Genomic DNA, 21,613 nt, shown 5'->3' on the forward strand with positions numbered 1-21,613 from the left:
ACTAGGCATAGTTAGCAAATATTGATGATATTTCAAGAGCAAGGAAGTGAAATTGCAGGGGGGGGGCAAAGTTCAGTACTAGCTTGGCTGTTACATGTTGTGTTTGGACACTCAGTTCAGAGAACTGCAAGAACTACGACTACATTTGTATTTTGTAACACTACAGTGGTACCTCGGTTTTCGAACAGCTTAGTTCTCCAACTACTTGGAAGCCAAACACTTCAAACTCAGACGTGAGTGTTCCGGTTTTCAAACTGTTTTGGGAAGCCGAACATGCTCCAATTTGAGTGCACACTTCCAGGAGCGGCTTGGCCCCATCAGTGACTGCCGCTGCTTCCCTCTGCTGCAAAGCGCCTCTTTTCTCGGTACAAAGTGGAGTTGGGCGGCTCCTCGGAATGTAAGTGACTCCAGAGTAGGGAGACTTGGAAGCTGACGACTCTCCCCCAGCGCGCAGAGAGGTTGTGGTGGGGGAACTATGTTGGGCAGGTTGACTTTCCCGCCCCCTCGCCTTCCCTCTCGACCCCCGTCCCAAGCCAGGTCCAGGCGAGGCAGCTCAGGGGCCCCATTCCCGAGCGGAGAATCGGGGCGCTCGCACTTCGTACAGGCTCCAGCCCAGCCGGCTCAGCATCCAGCGGCTAGGAGCGCAGCCGAGAGCAGCCACCGCCTCCTCTCTGCGCTGCGGTGCTGCTGCCGCGTTCCGGTGCCGCCGTGCCAGGGACGCGCAGGCAGCATCGCCCCGACCAGCTCACAGCTGCCACCTTGTCATGCTGCCCAAAGTGCAAACAGAAGCCCTGGGACTCAGCCGGGCGAATGGGGAGCCTGGGCAGATGCAGGAGAGAGGGAGGGAGATGGCTTGGGTGGGAGGCAGAAAACTTTTGCCTCCCTTTCCCGCCCCCCCCTTAAACGCCCATCTCCTGCATCCAGTTAGTCACCTCCTTCCCCCCCCCACACCCCATGCGCGCTCCTCATCCCTCCAGTTTGAGTGTTTCCATTCCCCCCCCCCCCATTTAAACTTTCCCCTCCCCTCTCGTCCCTCCAATGGCAATGGAGATCAATGCAGTTTTTGATACTGGGTAGTAGATTGCAGCCTGGTTTATTGCTATCATTTTATGGATCAATGGTCTCATTAGATAGTATAATTCATGTTGAATAGCTGTTTTAGGGGTTGTTTTTATTTGTCTGGAATGGATTAATCCATTTTGCATTACTTTCTGTGCTATGGGAAAGTGTGCCTTAGTTTGGGAATGCTTTGGTTTTTGAATGGAGTTCCAGGATGAATTAAGTTTGAGAACCAAGGTAATAGTGCCATAACGGAATGCATTCCCTAGATGGCAGCATAGGACAATAATTTCTATGAGTAAAAGCACCGATTAAACTGTGTAGCTGTTCTCCCTATACTTATAAACAGACACTTGGGCTGTGTGCATGCAATGCAATTAAATCACATTGCTTCCCTCAAAAGAATCCTGGAAATTGTAGTTTGTTCAGAGTTCTGGGAATTGTAGTTTGGTGAGGAGTAGACAATAGTTCCTGAGACTCTTTTGGGGGAAGAAGCCATGTGCTCTAAGCATGCTTCATAGGTATGGTGTGTACACAGCCTTCGGGAAAGTACTGCTTATTATACCATTCAGCACATGAGCAATAAAATAACCTGGCTAGAGATGTTTAACAAAACAGGTAACTTCAGAGGAGCCCTGCTGGTTCTGGCCAAGGGCCTATCTAGTCAGGCATCCTGCTGCCCACTGTGACCAACCATGTACCCATGGGAAGCTCATAAGATGGACTTGAGGGCAAATAGCCCTCCTCTGCTGTTACTCTCTAGTCATGCTGTTTTGATCCTCAAGTTAGCACACAGCTATCCTCACCCATAGCCATTTAAGCCTTACCCTATGAATTTTACCTTTTAAAGCCTTCTAAATTGCTGGCGTTCACCACATTGTAGCAGTGAAATTCCACATTTTAACTATTGCACCATGGGAAGAAGTAAATGCCTTTGTTCTGTCCCGAATCTCTCACCATTCAGCTTCATTGGATAACCCCAGATCTAGGCGCTATGAGAATGAAAGGTCTGACATCTTAAGCCTGTAATTGCTAGGTTTACTTATAAGGGACTACTGTACATCAAAAGCTTTTTGAAAGTTCAAATGGGGCTGGTCCTACCATGAGGCAGAGTGAGGCAGCTGCCTCAGGCAGAAAATTCTGAGAAGTGGGAAGTGGCTAGAAAAGTGTGCCATGTGTTCTGCTTTGCAGCACCTAAGCTGTTTTGCTGCTGTGATAAGAATTTTAAGGTCAGATTTTTGTTTATGACACTGCCCTAGCACAGCCAGAGCACCAATGAGGCAACCTGTGTCAGGTGGCATGCTCCTTCCACCCCACCAGGGTATGGGCCCAGATCAGGGGTGGGTGGGGTGGGAAAAGTGTCAGTAACACATCTTGCCTCAGGCACCAAAAGCCCCGAGCCCAAATAAACAATATCTGTTGGATCACCCCTATCCACGTGCTTTTTTAGTACTTACCCTTGTGGAACCCATTTTGATTCTTCAGCAAGATTTCTATAAGCTTAGTAATTTTATCTTTAAGAAATCTTTCCTGGAACAGGCGTTAAGCTAACTTACCTGCAATTCCCTGGATCCCTTTAAAAAAAAACGGGTGCCACATTGATGGCTCTCTGGGCTTTTTGTTCAGAGGTCAATCTTAGTGACTAGGTATGTGTTTTTGTCAGAAAACTAGCAATTTCACATTTGAGCTCTTTGAGGACTCTCAGGTGGATACCATCTGAAGCCAGAGATTTGTTGGATTTTAATTTGTCAATGAAGCCTAGAACTTTGCCTCTTGTTGCGCTATTTCTCATTTCTTCAGAGTTCCTGATGAAGGTAGCTCAGGTTTAATTGTTATGTAACTGAAGTTTGTGCACTGAGGTCAGTGGGGTTACTCCTGAATAAATATATATAGGATATAAGCCAGGTTGTTACCTGTAATAGTTTTGCCTTGCTGTTTGATTGTGCCATACCAAACAACAAACCTTACTGTACTCCATTCACACTGATTGTTATTATTTTGTTTTACAATTTCTTCTAAGCCATGTAAGGTGCCACATATTTGATGAAAGTGGGAGAGATAGAACTCACTTCTGCTATGCTCAGCTAATATTTCGACAACTGAAATGAAATAAACCATAGGGACTTATTTGCCAGGTTTTTGAAATGCCGTAAATACTGTGTATCTCATAGGAGCATGCCCTTAGGAAGAATTGAATCCCTTTCTCCTGCAAATAATATAGAAAACACTGAACAAATACCTTTCTGTTGTTGCTATAGTGATTCTGTTTGCTAAGAGCAAACTATATTTTTACTCTTGAGTACAAGGAGAAAACATGTAAACTTTCAATTCAACATAAATCATCACTGTATATTGGGAATATGCAAAAGGATGCCACGAAGGACTCTTGCTTACACAAATTACACAACATAAAGCAGGGGGACAACAAAACCCATCAGCCCTAACCACTGGCCATGCTGGCTGGGGCTGATGGGGCTTAAAACCCCGTAACCTTTGGAGGGCCACACGTTCCCTCATCCCTGGTGTAATGTAATGCATGGCTCTAAGAAGCATTGCATTTAGCAGGGATCTGGCTAAAGGCACATTATGCTTTTGCTGCGAACCTTTTCCTATAGATTTGCACTAAATTAATTGCAATGCCAAGAGACATTTTGAAGTAAGATAAACATGGTTTCACAGAAGGTGAAGGAACTCTAAATGGTGTCTGGAATACTTTCAGAACTGCCTGTTACAAACGGAAAGGCAAGTGAACACAAGGGCCTAGTGTGAGACACCCCTAGATAACAAGGCAACAAATTATGTTGCAGTTATAGCTTTACAGGGCACTCAGCCTGTGCACAAAGATAAACTCAGTATAGAGTAACTGCCAGGGTAGTCAAGCCTGGGAGCAGGGTTCAAATCCTCACTCAGCCATGAAGCTCACTAGATAACTCCACATAACCTACTTCTCAGGGATGTTGCGAGGATAAAATTAGGCGGACTTATGTATAAACTCCTTGAGTAAAGGCAAGTTACAATGGAACAAAGAAGTAAAATAAATTGCAGTCGGACAGGAAGCAAGTATTAAGAGTATTTGGGATTCACGCAGAGAAGGCTACTAAGGAGTATCTTCCAAGCTGTTCCTTGGCCTTGCAGTCAGCAGCAGTGCCAGACTCAGCAGCCTGCTAGAAATGTGTTGTTTGGGTTTTGTGTTGAGCTTTTTGAAGTGTTAATGAGCACAACTTTTCAGACTCTGCTGATCCTAGGATCAGGCTGCCAATCATACTGTCTACAGTATAGTGATGAAAACATATAGAATCAAGTACAGGTATGCAGATCCCAGAGTCAGCTGATGTTTTCGACTGCGTTGTTATTTGTTGATAGAAAAGAATCTTTTGACTTCTAACACAATCTTGTCATCAGGCTGCAATGGGGAGAGGTGACTCGTTCTCATCCAGATCTGCTGCTAATGCTTCCTGGCAGTTATATAGATGCTGCTCACCATTCTTAGTAACTTGAACAAAGTTGCATGCTCTTCCCCATTAGACAAATGACAGACGGAGCTGGAAAGCCAGTGTTAATAAAAGCTGGAATTGAAAGAACCTGTGGGGCTTCTAATTTGAAATGGGAGGGATGTTTAACCCCATATATTTCCTCAGTCTTAAAAGCATTCCCTGGAGACTGCTAATATGGCTATCTTGTACGTTGTGTAGTTTTGTCCCTGCTGTATAACTTCAGTAATCTTTGGGGGGGGGAGCCTGGTGGTTACAAGTTGTCAAGAGCATCTCTAGTAATGAAGCTGAACACAAAGAACACTGGGAACACAAAGAAGCCATGTGGGACTTGTGGAGAGCATGAAAAGAATTGCCTAGAGAGGTGTGGTGGGGCATCCATGACAACAGTGGCAGATAGGATGGGGAGGCAATGTTAAGGCTAGTGAACTGGGCTGTGTTCTATGGCACCTAGAAGAAAACATAATGAGTGCAAGAGGGAAAGAGGAATGTATTTCAGCAACAGAACTTGCAAAGACAACATGGTCCCATGACTTTAATTGGTCCAGGGGGATTTACACTTTTAAAGTCTTCTTAGGTTTAGCAAGATGGTGGGGTCTTTGTATTTGGTTGTTGTTTTTAGCGCACGCTCCACTTATTTTGAAAAGGGGGCAAAAGGAGGGTGTTCCTTAAAAATCTACCGCAGTGCATCAAATCTCTTGCAATGTTCGCAAGATACACACTTTGTGGTACAACAAAAAGAAAAGCATTGCTATGACTAACGTTTACAGTCAATGGCATTTTATTATTATTATTAAAAGTAAAGGTACCCCTGCCCGAAGGCCAGTCGTGTCCAACTCTAGGGTTGCGCGCCCATCTCACTTAAGAGGCCGGGGGCCAGCGCTGTCCGGAGACACTTCCGGGTCACGTGGCCAGCGGTTTACCTTCCCGATAGTAAGCGGTACCTATTTATCTACTTGCACTTTTTAGGGGTGCTTTTGAACTGCTAGGTGGGCAGGAGCTGGGACCGCAGACGGGAGCTCACCCCGCCGCGGGGATTCGAACCGCCGACCATGAGATCGGCAAGCCCTAGGCGCTGAGGATTTACCCACAGCGCCACCCGCTAATTATTATTAGATTGCTGTTATTAGTGTTTCCTGTGCCTGGCCTCAGAGCATTCTGCCAGCTAACGCTCCTTTCGATTTGTTAAAAAGGGTAGAGAAAAATGAAGTTCATAAATGCAAAAGTTGTTTTCAAGAGAGGGCTGGCATCCCTTTATAAAGTATTTAGATGAACACCCTGATGACTGCTACCCACCAACAACACATATAGATTTATGGGGAACCTGACTGTATTCGTAATCTTCTGGGGGAGTGAGAAAATCAAATTGTTTTGATAAAGTTATGCTTACATCCTGTTTCTTGAAAATTAAAAATAAAATAAAAATATTTTTGGTGGGTTTTTTTAAACACACACAGTGGGCTGGATCCAGATTGAGTCATGCTTTGAAGAGGCCCATGAGATCACTAGTCATGACAAACTTAAAGCCCATTGATTTCACTCTCCCACCGATTTCAATCAATTTACTTTAAACATGACTCAATCTGGATCCAACCCCGTGTGTTCACTAACCACTGATCTGGATATTGCTTTGAGACAGGGATTGCTCACAGGGAGATGATTCATTCTCCTGAATCCAACTAATTAAGTAACATAGTGTGGGAACACATCTTTTGAATTGTTCCTATTCTGGGCATTATCAGCATGGATTCAGAAAAGTGAATGGTTTTGTGTATGGTTCCAGCTTGTGTACCCTCCAAATTGACCCAAAGATAGCAGAACCATCTTTAATTTTTATTCTTTCTTCCCTTTTCTAACTTCACCCTGATCCAGTAAGGGACTTTCCTGCATGGAAACTGCTTTCTGCACCCAGCAAGTGTCCATCTGTCTTGTAATGCTCATCTGCCCTTCATTTAACAGGCTAGATGTAATCACATCTGGGGCACCAGATGCTGCATGGAACTAGCTGCCCTTAGGCTGCTCTATTCAATGTAATTTACCCAATAGCCTATTTGGAACATGGTATTCCCTTCTCTTAAACTAAAATTAAAGTTCACCATTTAGGAACCCTGCTCTGTAATTATTTAGGGGTGAGTGGGTAGAGGGATCTTGACTAGTTTGCAGAAGGGGCATGTGAATGCATTTTTAACTGCCTTTTTAACAATGATAATTTTATGTATGGCTTTTTCACCCAACCACCTGGGTACATGGTGGCTGCACAGAAGTCTTTGTTCGCCAGCAGTTGTCTCAGGGCAAAGCAGTTGCATGCATAGAACCACCACCACATACAGCAGCTTTCAAGCATTTCCAGTTTCATACCAAAAGCCAGATCCCGTCAGTGGTGGTGACAGGTACACAAAACTAGCTTAGCATGGGCTTGTAAGAGAGACAGAGAGCAAAAAAACAAACAAACCCTACATTCAGATTTGTATTCAACATGAAGTTTTAGATTTATGATGAAGTATTGCCCAACATATCACTAGTGCTAAAGTAACGATCTGTCACCATTTACTAGAGAGATGAGATTACTTCCTTGTTTGTTTTGTTTTGTAGCCCTAACCATAAGCGATGCATCTTTCAGTAGCAACAAATCTTCTTGGATGTCATTTGACTCCTTCAGCATCCGACGCCAGGTTCATATTCAGTTGCAATTCCAAGCCCTTTCAGCAAACGGCATCCTCTTCTACACTGCTCAACACCTGAGCCCACGGTCAGGTAAGGAGAGGGTCTGCATTATACTGTTTTATTATATGGACAAAGGAAAATAACCAATGCAGACATACATAGGTTCGTTAGAGTGTCTCGTGTTTCAGCATTAGTTGATCAGATCAAGCTAATCCTTAAAAAAAAAAGTTATGTAGTGTCTTGGACTGACTAAAATAGCTGCATTGCACTCTTGACAAAAAATGCACTTAGATCAGCTGGATCGTGTTTGTCACAGGCAGTGCAGCACTGAGGTTTAGGAAAACCCATTGCTCTTCCACTGTAAGTTTTAAATGGAATTTTGATTGACCTCCCACACTTTGTAGGTATAATAGTCCTCCCCCCATTTTTGTGAGGTGCATCTATGTCCCAATCACTCAGTTGGCATGATACAGCTATGCAGAAAGCATTTGTCCCTTCTCCTTTCACACCCCTGGTAGCTTTAACTCTGAAGCCACTGCTTTGTTTTCTGAAGTTTTTTCTTCAAAGCCATAAGGGAAGGCAGCAGTCGAAACTGGCAAGCTGTGTGTCAGTTTTGCCTCACTCCCTCCTGTAGCAACCACAGCTTCTGTTAATTCACTCTCCTCTCACTCACACCCTCTCCCCAGATTTTGAAGCTGCTGCTTCAGTTACTGTTTCCTCCTTCTCTAAGCTCACAGTCATTTTAATGCTGGGGTGGGAGGCTTTTGGAGCTGTGTTTTGTTTTGAAGTAGCACAAATAGCCTTACGTGTCTCTTTAAAAGAAATACCGTAGTTTTTGCTCTATAAGACTCACTTTTTTCCCTCCTAAAAAGTAAGGGGAAATGTATATGCGTCTTATGGAGCGAATGCAGGCTGCACAGCTATCCCAGAAGCCAGAACAGCAAGAGGGATTGCTGCTAAATTACCTGGTTGAGGAACTGCCTTGCAAAACTCAGAGAAGTGGAAATTTCAAATGACACTTGTGCTTTGGTTATCTTATTGTGTAGAGGGTGGGAAACAGAATATTTGCTTAATCATGAGCCCTTCCCCCCAACCACCTGCCCTACACCTAGCATCATATATGAAATCTCGTGTGCGGCAGGTAAAGACGTGGCCCGGGTCCCAGTGGATAGCCCTGTCTGTTTGCAAACCCTGTCAATCAGCTCCATACAAAGGCCTGCACATCTTTCTGTCTTGCATGCACACTCTTTGAAAAATGAGAAAGGATACTAGCACAGATTATGCCCAAGATTGTGAGCTTAGGTGTAGTTACTTGTAACTAAGTGCTATTTAACACATTGGAGCTTACCTCCAACTGTATTAAAACGAGGGTATGTTGATAACAGGATGCAAAAGAGCCATTTACCTACTGCCACAAGCATTCATTTCAATCACACCTTCTCCCCTCTAAGTAACAAGTCTCTGTCAGTGGAGTACTCTGCTTAACTTATAACATTCATATTACCTATTTCAACCACACTGTCATGGAAGTGGGGGGTCACTGAGGACTGAGTCTTGCATCTGCTGTTTGCCTTGCAATGAGCCTGTCAAAGCAGACTCAGAGTGCAGGGAGGTCCTGGAGTATTCTCCTAGCAGCCACCAAAAGAAATGAAAGGGGTTTCTGTTGCTTAAGTTTGCAAAGCACCTTATGTAAAGCTTTTCCTTTAGCCAGCGTTACATAAACCTTAACAATCCCTTTTGCCAGTTATGAAAACCTTAACAAACATTGCTCACGCCTAACAGCCAATTGGCACTGGATTTTCACATTGCTAGGTCATAGTAATACCTTTACCTAATAGTCAATTCGCTACAAAGATTAAAAAACCACACCAATTTTGAACTGAAGTAATGCATTCTGTTTAAATATATGTATTTCATTGACCAAAAAAGAGATACCATAGCCTCCCTTGCCATTTTACAAAAACTATCCGCCTCCAAAAAAAAAAAACCCTACTGGATTCTAAAAGAATTGGTGCCCTGTTGGGCAAGGTGGTCAAGGAAGAAGGGGTACAGAATGTGTTCATGCTGCGTGTGCCATCCCAACCTTCCCACTTTTGAGGTCCAAAGGGAGCTTCCAAGCCTGTTTGGATGAACCCATTTTCTTGCCTCCATGCAATCAGAAATCCTGATAAGACAGATAAGCCTTGATCAGATGGAGACTTCCAATCGCATTCCCCTGTGCAACCCCTGTAGCCACCTTCACAAACTCGCATTGAACGCTTGTAGCTCATCTTCATATTTTCTACTACACCTTCTCAACCTTTCACACACCAAGCCGAACGCAGCCTCTTAGCCAGGCATGGTGCAACAACAGGGTTTTGCTAAATCTGTTCTTGCTCCTTTCCCTTGAACTGCAAAACAAGGTGGTTGTTGAGCACCTGCCAAATGGTGTGCATGGCTGGCTGCTGCATTTGGCTTGGTGAGTCACAAGTTGTGCAATGAAGGCCTATTCTGCAGAATGTCAAGGCTGCTGCCTAGTAATGCTTAGCCAAAAATATGTGCTATCAGCTCATGGAATATTGAAGCATCTTTCTTTTTCTTTCTCCATAGGCGATTTCCTTAGCATCTCTTTAGTAAACTGGTATGTACAGCTGCGCTACAACCTTGGTGACAGAACGGTAATTCTGCAGACTTTCCAAAATGTACACAGCACAAGCGGTACGTGGTATTTAATTAAAGCAGGGAGAGTTGGCAATGAAGGCTACCTCAACCTCAATGGCATCAATATAACCCGGGAAGCTAGTAGTGGCATGACTGCCTTAGATACACGCACAGACTTCTACGTAGGTGGAGTCTCTTCTTTAAATCTGGTTAATCCCATGGCCATCAAGAATGAACCCATCGGCTTTACAGGCTGCATTCGAGAGGTTCTTGTCAACGGCAGAGAGCTAAAACTGACTGAGAAAGGAGCTAAAGGTGGCGCCAACGTAGGTGACTGCGATGGAACTCCTTGTGGGTATACAGTGTGCAAAAATAATGGAGAATGCAAAGTTGAACCATCGGGTTTCTATTGCTTGTGCCCCAAGCATTGGACGGGGAAGACATGTGAGCAGTCTGCTTATTGTTCCCATAGTAAATGTCTGCATGGAGGCATTTGTATACCTACCCCAGCTTTACTTTCATATACATGTGCATGTAGACTTGGCTGGTCAGGCCTCCGTTGTGAAAAAAAGATCTCATTTTTTACTGCAAAATTTACAGGCAATTCATACCTCAAATACATAGATTCCCACTATAAAAGAAGGGACCTCAGATTCACTAGGATATCTTTCAATTTCACCACTGAACACGAGGATGGTTTACTTGTATGGTTAGGGAAGGCTGAAAATGAAGACAATGATTTCCTTGCAGCTGGACTTGCTAGTGGAATGCTGAAAGTCATGGTAAATCTCGGAGAAAGCATTGCTGTCCCTCTTGTTCCACAAAGCAAGTCTCTATGTTGCAAAAAATGGTATTTTGTAACCATTGCACAGAACAAGACACTCATCAAAGTGTACCTCGATGAGGAATTAGTTCTCTTTGAAGATCTAGATCCACAAAGAAAATATACTGCTCTCAATTATGGAGGGACTTGCTATTTTGGAGGATTTGGGCTCAATAGAAGAGTGAACACTGTCACCTCAGGGCTGTTCAATCAGGAGTTTGTTGGCAAAATTAAAGACGTTGTCCTGTTTCAAGATTCTAAAAAGATCCTGCTGATTAAGGCAGAAGGCTATAATGTTTATAGTGGAGATAAGGATTAACAGCTGAATAAGAACCTCTTTATGTAAGTACAAAATTTGAATTTTTACTTACAGTGCATGATGCATTATAGGAAACCTTTCCTTCAGGCTCCTTGGCTCTTGGACTCCCTTCACAGTCCCCAGCTCCCTTGGTTGTCTCTGAGTGAGGTTTTAATCCTAGCCAAACTATTTTTCCTTCTCTCTGAGAAGCTGGACTTCAGAAATGTTTAAATTCCCGAAGCAACTGATAGTTGAAAAAAGGCAATTCTTTTGTGTTAATTTAGGTGTTTCAAAACAGACAATCATTTTATTTTCTATGTCATAGGTAGCTTTTGTATATGAAATGAGAATAATGTATATTCAATATAGAATTATTTTAATTTTCTGTTAGCTTATTCTCATAGAACTTTGCCTCCAAGTTTTAGAGCATACAGTATTCAGAAAATAAATGCCAAATGAGATAGAAACACAGTGGTAAAAGTATTTTTTTAAATACCAAACGTGTTTACAGTTCCCCTACAAAAGCCAACTGGGTATTTCCACCATTGCTGACAAGCAACATTTTCTTGACTGAATGTCTGTGTATAAAACACACAGCTTTTTTCCCCCAGCCAGAACTCCACAGAAGTGTGGGGAGAGACCTGACCAGCCTCAGCAAAGCCCCACTGTGCCTCCGACTCATGAGGAGACCCTCAGTGGATCCCAGACATCATCTACAGAGGCACAGGTGAACCTGCGCTTTGCTGGGGCTCTTCAACCTCCTAGCTAACAGCTGACACACAGGAAAGCCGCACCTCAGCTGAGCAAGCCCCCCAAGACTGCTCCAGCTCACCTAAGCCAGAGAGCGAGGGGGGAGCTTGTTAAGCTGCTCAGCTGAGGCACAGAAGCTTCAGCCGAGCAGCCTCAACAATGCGGTCTGGTTGCCATATCAATACATCGCCCAGGAATGGTATGAAGGCCAGAGCACGATGGTGCCATCACCCAGCGGTATATTGCATGTGAAACTGCTGCCACGCCTCAGTCCCAATGCGCAGTGGAGCCATGGGGGTTTCACTTGCAATATACCACTGGGTGAAGCTGCCCAGCTGTGCCTCAGCAGCCTTCACATGAGATGGGGGGGCAGGTGGGTTGCCTCTCTGCCAGTAGGAAGAGGCAGCCTGCCCACCCACCCATGCAAAGGTAGCCTCGCGAACAGAGCTTGTCAGGCTCTGTTCACGGAGCTACCTCAGCCCCAACCTTCACATGGGTGGGCTGCCTCTTCCTCCAGGGAAAAAGAGGCGGCCTGCCCACTCCCCTGCCTGTGTGGTGGCAGCTGAGGCAGCCCCACAATCAAGAGCCTGTCACAATCAAGAGCCTGTCAGAGGTTGCCTCTGGCTTGCGAGGAGAACACACACCCTGGGGTGAGTCTCCTGAGGGAGGTGTATTCCGGCACCTAGTGGCTCAGAAAAAAAGCACTGTATACTATAACAATGACACTGAAGTGATGTTTAGGAAAGGGGGGAGGGGAAGGAGCAAATGATAACAAAAGTACTTGCATTATGATCGCTAGAAAATACCATTCACATCTCATACCCATGTAGCATCAGGCTGCTAGGCTGTTTGGAAAAGTGCTCAACCATAATTTCTTTTGTCATTAACCTCCATATTTCCTGATGTTAAAAATGGAAAACACAATCCAAACTGCCACCTCCTGCCATGGGGCTTTGCAAAGAGGCAGAGCCTCCGCAATCACAGCTTTTCTGATCGTGGCAGCTGCTGGGACTATTGCAGTCACACAATGGCAATGAGTTCAGGCGCCAGCAGATCCCAGGTCAGCACAAGTCCCCCACTCTCCCTGGGAATGCACTATTTGGTGGCTTTCCTCTGGCTCCAGCCAGCAGGCCTCCCAACCAGCTATATACTGGGTGGAAGGGGGAGCTTGGCTGAGCCAAGGGGAAGGACACACCACCTAATCCAATTGCCTAACCCCAGCCCAGTGTCAAGTGCGGGGGGAACTGGTCTGCCTCGTTTTCCTCAAGTGAAACGTAAGTTTCAAAGGAAAATGGTAAGGAACATTTTATGCTAATAGCAGCTTTATCATGCTGACAAAGTTAGCGACATGTAGCAAACATGTTACCTAAAATGTCATCATTTACCTTTGAAAAGCACTCAGGATTGCAGCCTCTGAGGAGCTGGTGTTTTAAGCAGCAGTCAATCCTCTGGAATAAATGTGGACTTGCCCTATTGATTCTGTTGAGACACTGCTTTGTAATAAATGAAAATTGCAACACTTCAAAACATGTACCCATATAACGATATATAAAAACTATATTTGTTCCATAGAGTTCAAATAAAATTCTCACTAAAACCATCAATGTCTCCTTTTGCTTCTTGTTCTTACTAATAAAATGTTTACATCAAACGCACACTCACACCCCAAAGAGCTGATACCTACTCTCAGCAGCCAGGAGCGTCAGAGCTAAACACTGGAGGACCTGTCAGGAGTGAACATGGACCACTGGTACCCAGCTGTATGGGAAACAGCCCTACTAGAAAAGCTAAGCTAACCAACAGACCAAAACGGACATGGGGACAAATAAAAGAGGATGCTTTCTCCCCGGTGTGTCTCCCCTTTATTACACACACAGCCCAACAAGACAACAAGAACCACCTACCGACAGCATGTGAATCAATATGGTTAACTTGACCCAACAACCCCTCTCTTTCACACACACAAACAAAACCCACTGCAGCCAACTAAAGGAACCCAACCATGCCCTGGGCCCCAAACCTCTCTCACTGTCAACGAAAACTACTGTTATTTACTGAAATGTAATGCACACCTTTTTTGGCCAAATTACGTTGTGACAATTAGGGTGTGTATTAGATTTGATGGCGCCAGCAAATACTTTTTTGGTTTCAAAGTTTTGAAAATGGAGGTGCACATTAGATTTGATGGTGTACTAGATTCACATAAATACGGTAATAAATGAATAGAAAGAGAACCTACCCACATGATGCTAACACAAAAATCTCACACATACACTATGTAAAAGAATGAAAGTTTACTTTCCCCTTCTCTCCCTCCGCTCTCTCACCCCACCCTTCTTCTCCCCCAACCTTATACTGTATACAACGTTAAAGTCTCACATTGAATATAACTAATCTGTAAAAAGGACTTATCTGAAAATAGAGACAATATATGTACTTCTGCAAGGGAAACATACCTAAAGACAAACACCAGCAACTTGCAAGTACTTTCCCACACAATTTTCTCTCACAAGTCAGATGTGGAATTGGCATGCCAGTGTTTGAATCCACAAGAAAACCGGGGACTGGGGGGGGGGGCGGGAATCACACAATTTGAAACTCACTAGAAGGGTACATCTTCTAGTTCTAAAACTGTGAAAAATGACTGTCTTCCATATGGAGAATCAACTTAGAATTTCCTATGAACCTACTGTTTTTCAGTTTCTGCAAGACTTCGTCTATTTACACACTAGTGAACATCTCACTGTGAAACAACTTTCCAATCCTTGCTTGCTCTCAACTTGCAAAATGGTGATTTAACCCAGAAGTAGCATTGCCATGTCAAGGGCCTTAAAACAGTGCAAGACCTTTGCTATCTATGCAAGGTCTTGAATGTATTCTCTTTGCCTCCCCAGGAAACCAAAACATTATTACAATACTATGATTAAGATTTTGTGTACTGCATTTCCTTCCCAAAGCTTCCAAAATGCCACCAAATAAAACTAGAAAAGAAAATCAGAAGCGAAATGCAACAAGCACAATGTCTTCAGTTGATAGATACCAAGGCAAATTCATGTCCCAAAAGCAAAGCAACCAATATGCCTCTAGCTGATGCATAAAAGGCAGTAGGGTGGGAGCCAACCACATTTCCTTAGGGAAGGAATTCCCTGTCTTAGGTCGCCATAATCATGGGCCACCATATTCTCACATTGGCAGGATCAAAAGCAGGACCTCCCTTGCTGATTTCAGAGCACAGGTTTGTAGTTATTCAGACACAGTTACTACTACTACATTAAATATTAGTAGCTGTACTCATGCAACTCTGATAACTGCTTGCCCAGAATTTCAAAGGAAAATTCTTTACATAGCCCTCAGTACTCCAATACCACCCACCAGTTAACCTACCAGACTTTATTCTAAGCCCATAAGAAAACACAGAGAATAAAAGGCATGAACAGGTCAGGTCACTGCTGTGAAACACAGGCATAAGAGGAAACAAAAAAGAGAAATCTGCTCCATTTGTACAAACACAAACTCTACTTGAGACACGAGAGCATGAATGCAGGGCTACACAATAAACATGACTGGTTCCCCTTTGCAGATTGCTCAAGGAAGTCAAATTCTCACCATACAAATTCTGAACAATCCCCACCCTGACAACTATTCAAAATCAGGACGCTTGGAATATTCATTAATAAACCTATCTGTGCTTCTTCCACTCACAGCCTTCATTAATGGTTATGTTAAGTCTAAGACGATCTGCTCCTATGTTGAATAAGCTTCTTTTCTACTTTCTGTTGGGTGGGGGGATAGAAAGACAGCAGGATTCCCAGCTGGTCTTGGAAGACAAACTAGCTGAGAAGTCCTGCTGACCAGAGTGTGTTCACAAGTGCTGGGGAAACAAACAAAGCTCAGTTGTGGGATTGAGGGCGATACCTTGGTCCCAGAAGGTGACATTCTACATTCGCTTAGACAACTGTGCTGGACACAGTTGCAAATGTTCCCTCCTTCCTCAGCAATAATTTACATCAGAATTACCATGATCTTGAATTTCTATTTAACATATACATTGTGCTTAAAAAAAAATGTTTCTTAAAAGCCAACAATCTGGATAGTCACATCTTTAAATAAAAGCTACCATCAAGCATTGTACTGTATAGCATTTTTAATTTGACTATATAAAGCCATGTGCAAGGTTTGAAAACCGGCTGTTATATTTAAATAGGATTTTAAAATAGCCTAACGATTTGCTTTAATCACATATTATTGGAAGGAAGTTTATTTTGATACCAAAGTGCAAAAAAATTATGTTCATAGGTAAGGCGATCTTACTCAAGAAGGTTCTTCATCCACAATGCTCTTAATTTTACTAAATACTTCAAAACAGGATGTTGAACAGAATAGTGCAATGGTATCCAACAGAAACAGCAATATACTATAATTTTCCACAGAAAATCACAAAATTTTACTGATCTATTTATTAAAAGCCCTAGGGTTGTTAAAAATTACCAGTCAAGCCACATTTATACATCTTTCTGTTATATCAGTTTAGCCTATTGCTTCACATCTATTAAAACCAATCAAACAACAGCTGTGAGAAGGCTTTATCATTTGTAGAATCAAAATATCCCTTAAAATATTTACATTTTACAATATAAAGGATAGTAAAACACAATGTCATGTACAAGCTTAGGTATTCAAGTTTTTGAAGCAAGAGAAATGCTTGGGAAATTAATACAAATTATAGCATAAAGGCTAAAAGGTGTGGGGGGGAACCTTATTAAAATGTGTACCCTAAAAGCAATAAAATTTGGACCATGCAGCCTTCTAATTTCTGCTCAAAAACTGTTTCAGATGCATAGGGGTTGGAATATGATGATAAATACTGCTCTTTCTTCATTTTGTCTTTTGAAAGTCTTCAACATCATTTAAGTATGCTGTATACTGCATTCAAACTTGGGCTTCTGAGAGTGTGTCACAGTCTTTTCTTTTTAAGTCAGTGTAATCTAAGAAGAGTGAATAATACAAAATTCTCCTTTATATTTACTGGAGCATCTTCAAACAGCGAGCACAAATCACCAAAGGCTGCAAATATGTCAACTGAAGCCAAATCGAACAAAGAACCTTTATGCACCTTTTATTGCATATCAAAGGAAAACCCTTAAATTACTGTCTATACAAGCAACGTAAAAACTTGAACAATTCAACCTCTGCCCCTAGGGCGGCTGAATGTAAAAGTAAATGAGCAAGCAGTACACTGGTTGGTACCCAACAAGACTTGTCTCTACAAAACATTAAACACTGGATATTTTTTTAAAAAGAAAGAACTGATGGCACAACTGATACCCAAGCATATATTTTTACAGAGTTTTAGGACATATTTAAAACAGATTATTTCCTGTTCATTATAAACTTTAGAAGATAGGCTGTGGACCCCTTTCCCCGCTACTTTTACCTTTTGTTTTTCCCCCGGTCACTGTGGTCCCTGTCTTTTTGATGTCTATCTCGGGGCTTGTCGCTCTCTCGCTCTCTGTGCCTCTCCCTACTTTTCTCTCTCTCTTTCTCCTTCTCCTGAGCACGCTCGTCACTTTTAGGAGCTTCCTTCTTGTCAAGATTCCTACTGTCTCTGGATTTGCCTTCAGAGTCTTTGTCGCTATGTGAAAGCCACGACCTCTCTTTGTCCCGATGCCCTTCCTCCCTGCTTTTCCTCTCTCTCTCTTTCTCCTGGTTTCTATCTCTATGCCTATTTCTTTCGGAATCTGGCTCCCATTCATGCCTGCCCTTTTTCTGGTGGTGGGTCTCACTGTAAAATCTCTGCCTGTGCTGGTCGCTTTTCCTCCTGCCAAACGCCCTCTCCACATGGGGACCCTGCCGACCCCAAGGATCGCTGTGACGCCTCTCTGGCCTCCGGGTGTCTCTACTCTGATAAAAGTGTTCTGGCCCCGAGAATCTCAGCTGTTTCTGAGCCAGGGGTGGCACTGGTGTAACTGGTCCAACAAAATGTGGGGGCTGACCTGACAGGTGCAAAACGGGGGGCCAAGGCATCAGAGGGTTCTGAGCAAAGCCAAAGCCTGGAGGAGGGAGGAGTGGAGGGCGCAGATGAGGAGGAAAGCCAAACACGGGATTGTTTTGGGGAGGAAAATTAGGGGCAACAGCCCCTTGAAACTGAAAGCCAGGCGGCGAAGTTTTGGTGTGCTGAAAATTTGGCTGCGGAGTCCTGATTGGTGAAAAGCTTCCAGTTGCAACAGGGCTGGGCATTTTGGTACTGAATTCAGAACCGCTGGCATTATCTGCTTCAAACTGAGATGATGACGGCGGTGTCAATAATCCTCTTCTAATGGGATGTACTGCCTCATTGCTTTGCATCAGTGCTTCTTCACACAACGGATTTGTATTTTCCGGCTGTGAGGAGCACACACTGTCTGCTGTAGATGCAGCTGAAACCAACAACTTCTTGCACTCTTGACTATCGCTCCGATCTGAGGCTGGGTCATTTCCTGACAGTTGCTTATTATCTACTTTAGCCTGTTCGGTTTCTAAAGTGTCCGGTTGTTGACTATTCTGCATTTCTTCATACTTAATACTGTCCCCATCATTTTCTGAAGCATTGTTCTGTAGGCCTCGTCCTGCTGCTTGCCTTGGATCCCTTTTAAGATTAATGAACTGTGAACTATTCACAGTCATACTATCAACAGATGCTACACCGGCATTATTGCTCCCAATTCCTTTCCCCGTGCTCACTGAGACGGGAAAGTCTGTGGTCCTTTCCTGAGAAACATTAGCACCGTCACCCAACCTTAGATTGCTTTCAGGAGTCTCTTTGGTTTCCTTGTTCTGTGACAGAATAGTTAGGTTTGCTAAAAATGCTTCTGTAGAAACATCTGGTGGTTTGCCCTTAAGACTTATGCTTGTCAGATTTTCTGACGAGCATGAGACATCAGCTACTGGTGTATCAGCTGCAGCGAAATTATCAACTGGTTCTTTTGAACTGTCCTTTTCCCCCTTCATTTCTTCAGTTGCAGCAGTTACTAAAGGAATGTCCCTTAGTTCTTCTTTTATGCTGGCCTTTTTATCTAATAAAGGCAGATCTTCACTAGCAAGCTGGCTGACTGCTGGCTGGATATGTTCAGACATCTGCCCCGTAGTGCCCAAAAGACTTTGAAGAATATCATCAACTGGCAGTGGCTTACTTGCTAGCTCAAGAGCAGATTGCTGATTTTCCCATCCAACCAAAACTCCAGGAAGGAACCGCAGAGGCTTTGGTGGTTCAAGTTTGATGCTTTCCACAGCAGGCTCACTCACAGTTGTTTCTTCGGTATTCGATAGCTGCGACTTGATCCTTTGTTTGTGCAATACAGCTGTGAAGGAGTTGAAGAAGTCGTTCTCGTCTTCTTTTTCCACCGACTCAGAATGAAGGACTTCAGGTTTGCTCAGTTTACTCTTCTTTTCTGGGGGCAAATTCTCAGGACTCTCTTCGGCAGGACTAGGGTTCGTACTGGTGGCAGAACTGGCCTGCCTTTTCAGCTTCTGACGAATTATCAACCCCAGCAACAAATTAGGTCGGTGCACTTCAATACCTGCATTTGGAAGGCAGGGAACCACAGTGGTATAATTAATAAGATACACATACACTTCAGGAAAGAAAAAACCTATTTCTACCAAAAAGCTTATCTATGCCTCTGCAATCTCAGAAAACTCAGCTGGTCCGAGTAGTCAAATTTCCCCATGTCTCTCTCAAGAGCTGCTCCCTGTAAGTAGAATTCCTATACACTCTAAAATAATTAGTTCCTGTTAAATAAAGATAAGTTTGCTTTATTCATGAGCACTAATGCATGCTTGTTGAGGGGGAAAACTGAAATGCGAGGTTTCTCAATAATGGTGGCTTCCCACATTTGCAAGCTTCATGCACGCTCTCAAAATAGTCATACCTCGGGATGAATACGCATCAGCTTAAATATTTTCGGGTTGCGCTCTGTGGTGACCTGGAAGTAACGAAGCGTGTTACTTCCGGGTTTTGCCGCTCGCGCAGACACTCAAAATGACATCACGTGCATGCGTGGAAGCTGCGAAACGCGACACGCGCAAACGCGTCTTACGTTTGCTTCAGGATGCGAACGGGGCTCCAGAACGGATTCTGTTCGCATCCAGAGGTACCACTGTAAAATCTTCAAGCTATCCAGTTTGGGGGATAATCAAAATGTACCTCAACAGTATAAATGTCAAAAACAAGATCTCCATTACTAACATGTGAAACGGCCAACTTTTGTTACCTACCAGGACCATCAAAAGGCACCAGCTGATGTGGAATTTTATCAGAGGCACCCAAAGGGATGATATATAAATCCTTGATTTGCTTCATGTTATTTGCAGCTACACCGTAACGCTTTCTGCTGCTGAAGTACGCAAACAGCAAAGTGTATGAAATCTGATCCTCTTCTGTCACGGGGGTAAAACGAACCACACAGATTTCCTATGGAGAAGGGGGGGGGGCACAAATTAACTTACAATTTGTCAACTAGTTCTCTAAAGCAGAATTCAGCACTTGGTGGCAGGGCAGGAGAGGAGAGAGGAAAGTCAGCAATCATCATCTTACTTTCAGGTACTTACTGCACCTGAAAGAGTTGGTTTTTCATACAAGGAGAATTTGACACTGCAGAGACTTCGGTTCCAGGTAAAGAAGGACAGTCTTGGTTATTGCAAGTTGCAGCCAAGAAGAGGAGGCCTCTCCACAGCTTTTGGCAAAGCTTTTGAAGGATTTCTCAGCAAGTGGCCAGCCCAGCAAGCCACTTGTGGGTGTGAAGCAATCTTAAAACAACAGTACTTATGAGGGAGGGAACTTCAGCCATTTGAACCAATTTATACAGGGGTTCATTTTTGGAGGTGTGCAGCCTGCCTTTTGAATAAAGCAGCCCTGAAATGTATACACTGTATGAAGTCTGTGCTTCTTATAGATAAATTAAATCAGATTCGATCTGATCAGTAGACTAAGCTGAAGTTCTCTGTGCAGAAAACTTTCAGAAATTGCTCATACAGAATCTTGAAATATCTTTAGTAAAATAATAATAATAAAAAATCAACTCCCCACTCCAGCACTATGAAAACATTACTTGCAGAGACGCAATTGGATCTGCAAAATATTTTTAGGACTATGAATATGTCTGCATGACTGTCCATGCTTCGTAGCCAGCGTGCCTTCTACTACCAGTCATGTGGTCTTCATATCATAGGAAAATATGCTGAAAATGTGCTAAACATCCACATCTACTCATTTATCACCGAACAGAGAGTGGTTTTGTTAGGCTTTATCATTCGGAAGGACTAAGTCTTTCCATAAGAAGAGCCTGTTGGATCAGACCAATGGTCGGTCCATCTAGACCAAGGTTTCCCAACCTTGGGTTTCCAGCTGTTTTTGGACTACAACTTCCATCATCCCCTAGCTAACAGGACCAGTGGTAAGGGATGATGGGAATCGTAGTTCAAAAGCAGCAGGCGATCCATGTTTGAGAATCACTGATCTAGCCAATGTTCTGTGCTGCATCCTGCACAAATGGCAGTAGTGAATTTATGCCAAATAGTAGTAGTAGTAGCAGCAGCATCAGCATCAGGAAACTGCTCATTTAAAAAATATTTAAACTGAGTGGGGACGGGGGACTATTAACACCATACATTTCCAGGACCAGAACAAATTTGATTTTACCTTTGTTCCCATGGCTTTTATTTTTTCAACATATTCCCAAACAGTCTGGGGTGATATCCTGCCACCAATTTGGATGCTATCTGGCAAATCCTATGGGAGGGGGAAATAATTATGCAGTATTTATAACATTGTAAAATAAATAGCTACTCTTCAAATACTTACTATACTTTTAAAACATCTTAAAGAAGTTGCCATAGAAAAGTACTGCTATG

At 43.4% G+C, this 21,613-nt stretch overlaps 2 protein-coding genes across 23 annotated transcripts in view; one reads left to right on the top strand and one right to left on the bottom strand.

Moving 5' to 3' along the window:
- The window catches only part of EYS (eyes shut homolog), a 567,790-nt gene extending 555,478 nt beyond the window's left edge, over positions 1-12,312 (top strand). For all 5 annotated transcript variants that reach the window (XM_081905892.1, XM_081905891.1, XM_081905893.1 and 2 more), the window contains 2 exons: positions 7,143-7,304; positions 9,804-12,312. In XM_081905892.1, coding sequence (XP_081762018.1) covers positions 7,143-7,304; positions 9,804-10,996 — 1,355 coding nt within the window. In that variant the 3' untranslated portion in view covers positions 10,997-12,312. The remainder of the gene's footprint in view (positions 1-7,142; positions 7,305-9,803) is intronic.
- A 3,539-nt stretch (positions 12,313-15,851) lies between these two features.
- PHF3 (PHD finger protein 3) overlaps positions 15,852-21,613 on the bottom strand; it is a 44,325-nt gene continuing 38,563 nt past the window's right edge. For all 18 annotated transcript variants that reach the window (XM_081905902.1, XM_081905906.1, XM_081905899.1 and 15 more), the window contains 3 exons: positions 21,402-21,491; positions 19,979-20,174; positions 15,852-19,281 (listed from right to left, as the gene is read on the bottom strand). In XM_081905902.1, the coding sequence (XP_081762028.1) occupies positions 17,156-19,281; positions 19,979-20,174; positions 21,402-21,491 (2,412 nt within the window). In that variant the 3' untranslated portion in view covers positions 15,852-17,155. The remainder of the gene's footprint in view (positions 19,282-19,978; positions 20,175-21,401; positions 21,492-21,613) is intronic.

This window comes from Podarcis melisellensis (genome assembly GCF_964234715.1).
Source record: "Podarcis melisellensis genome assembly, chromosome: 3".
NCBI classification, from domain to species: Eukaryota; Metazoa; Chordata; class Lepidosauria; order Squamata; family Lacertidae; genus Podarcis; species Podarcis melisellensis.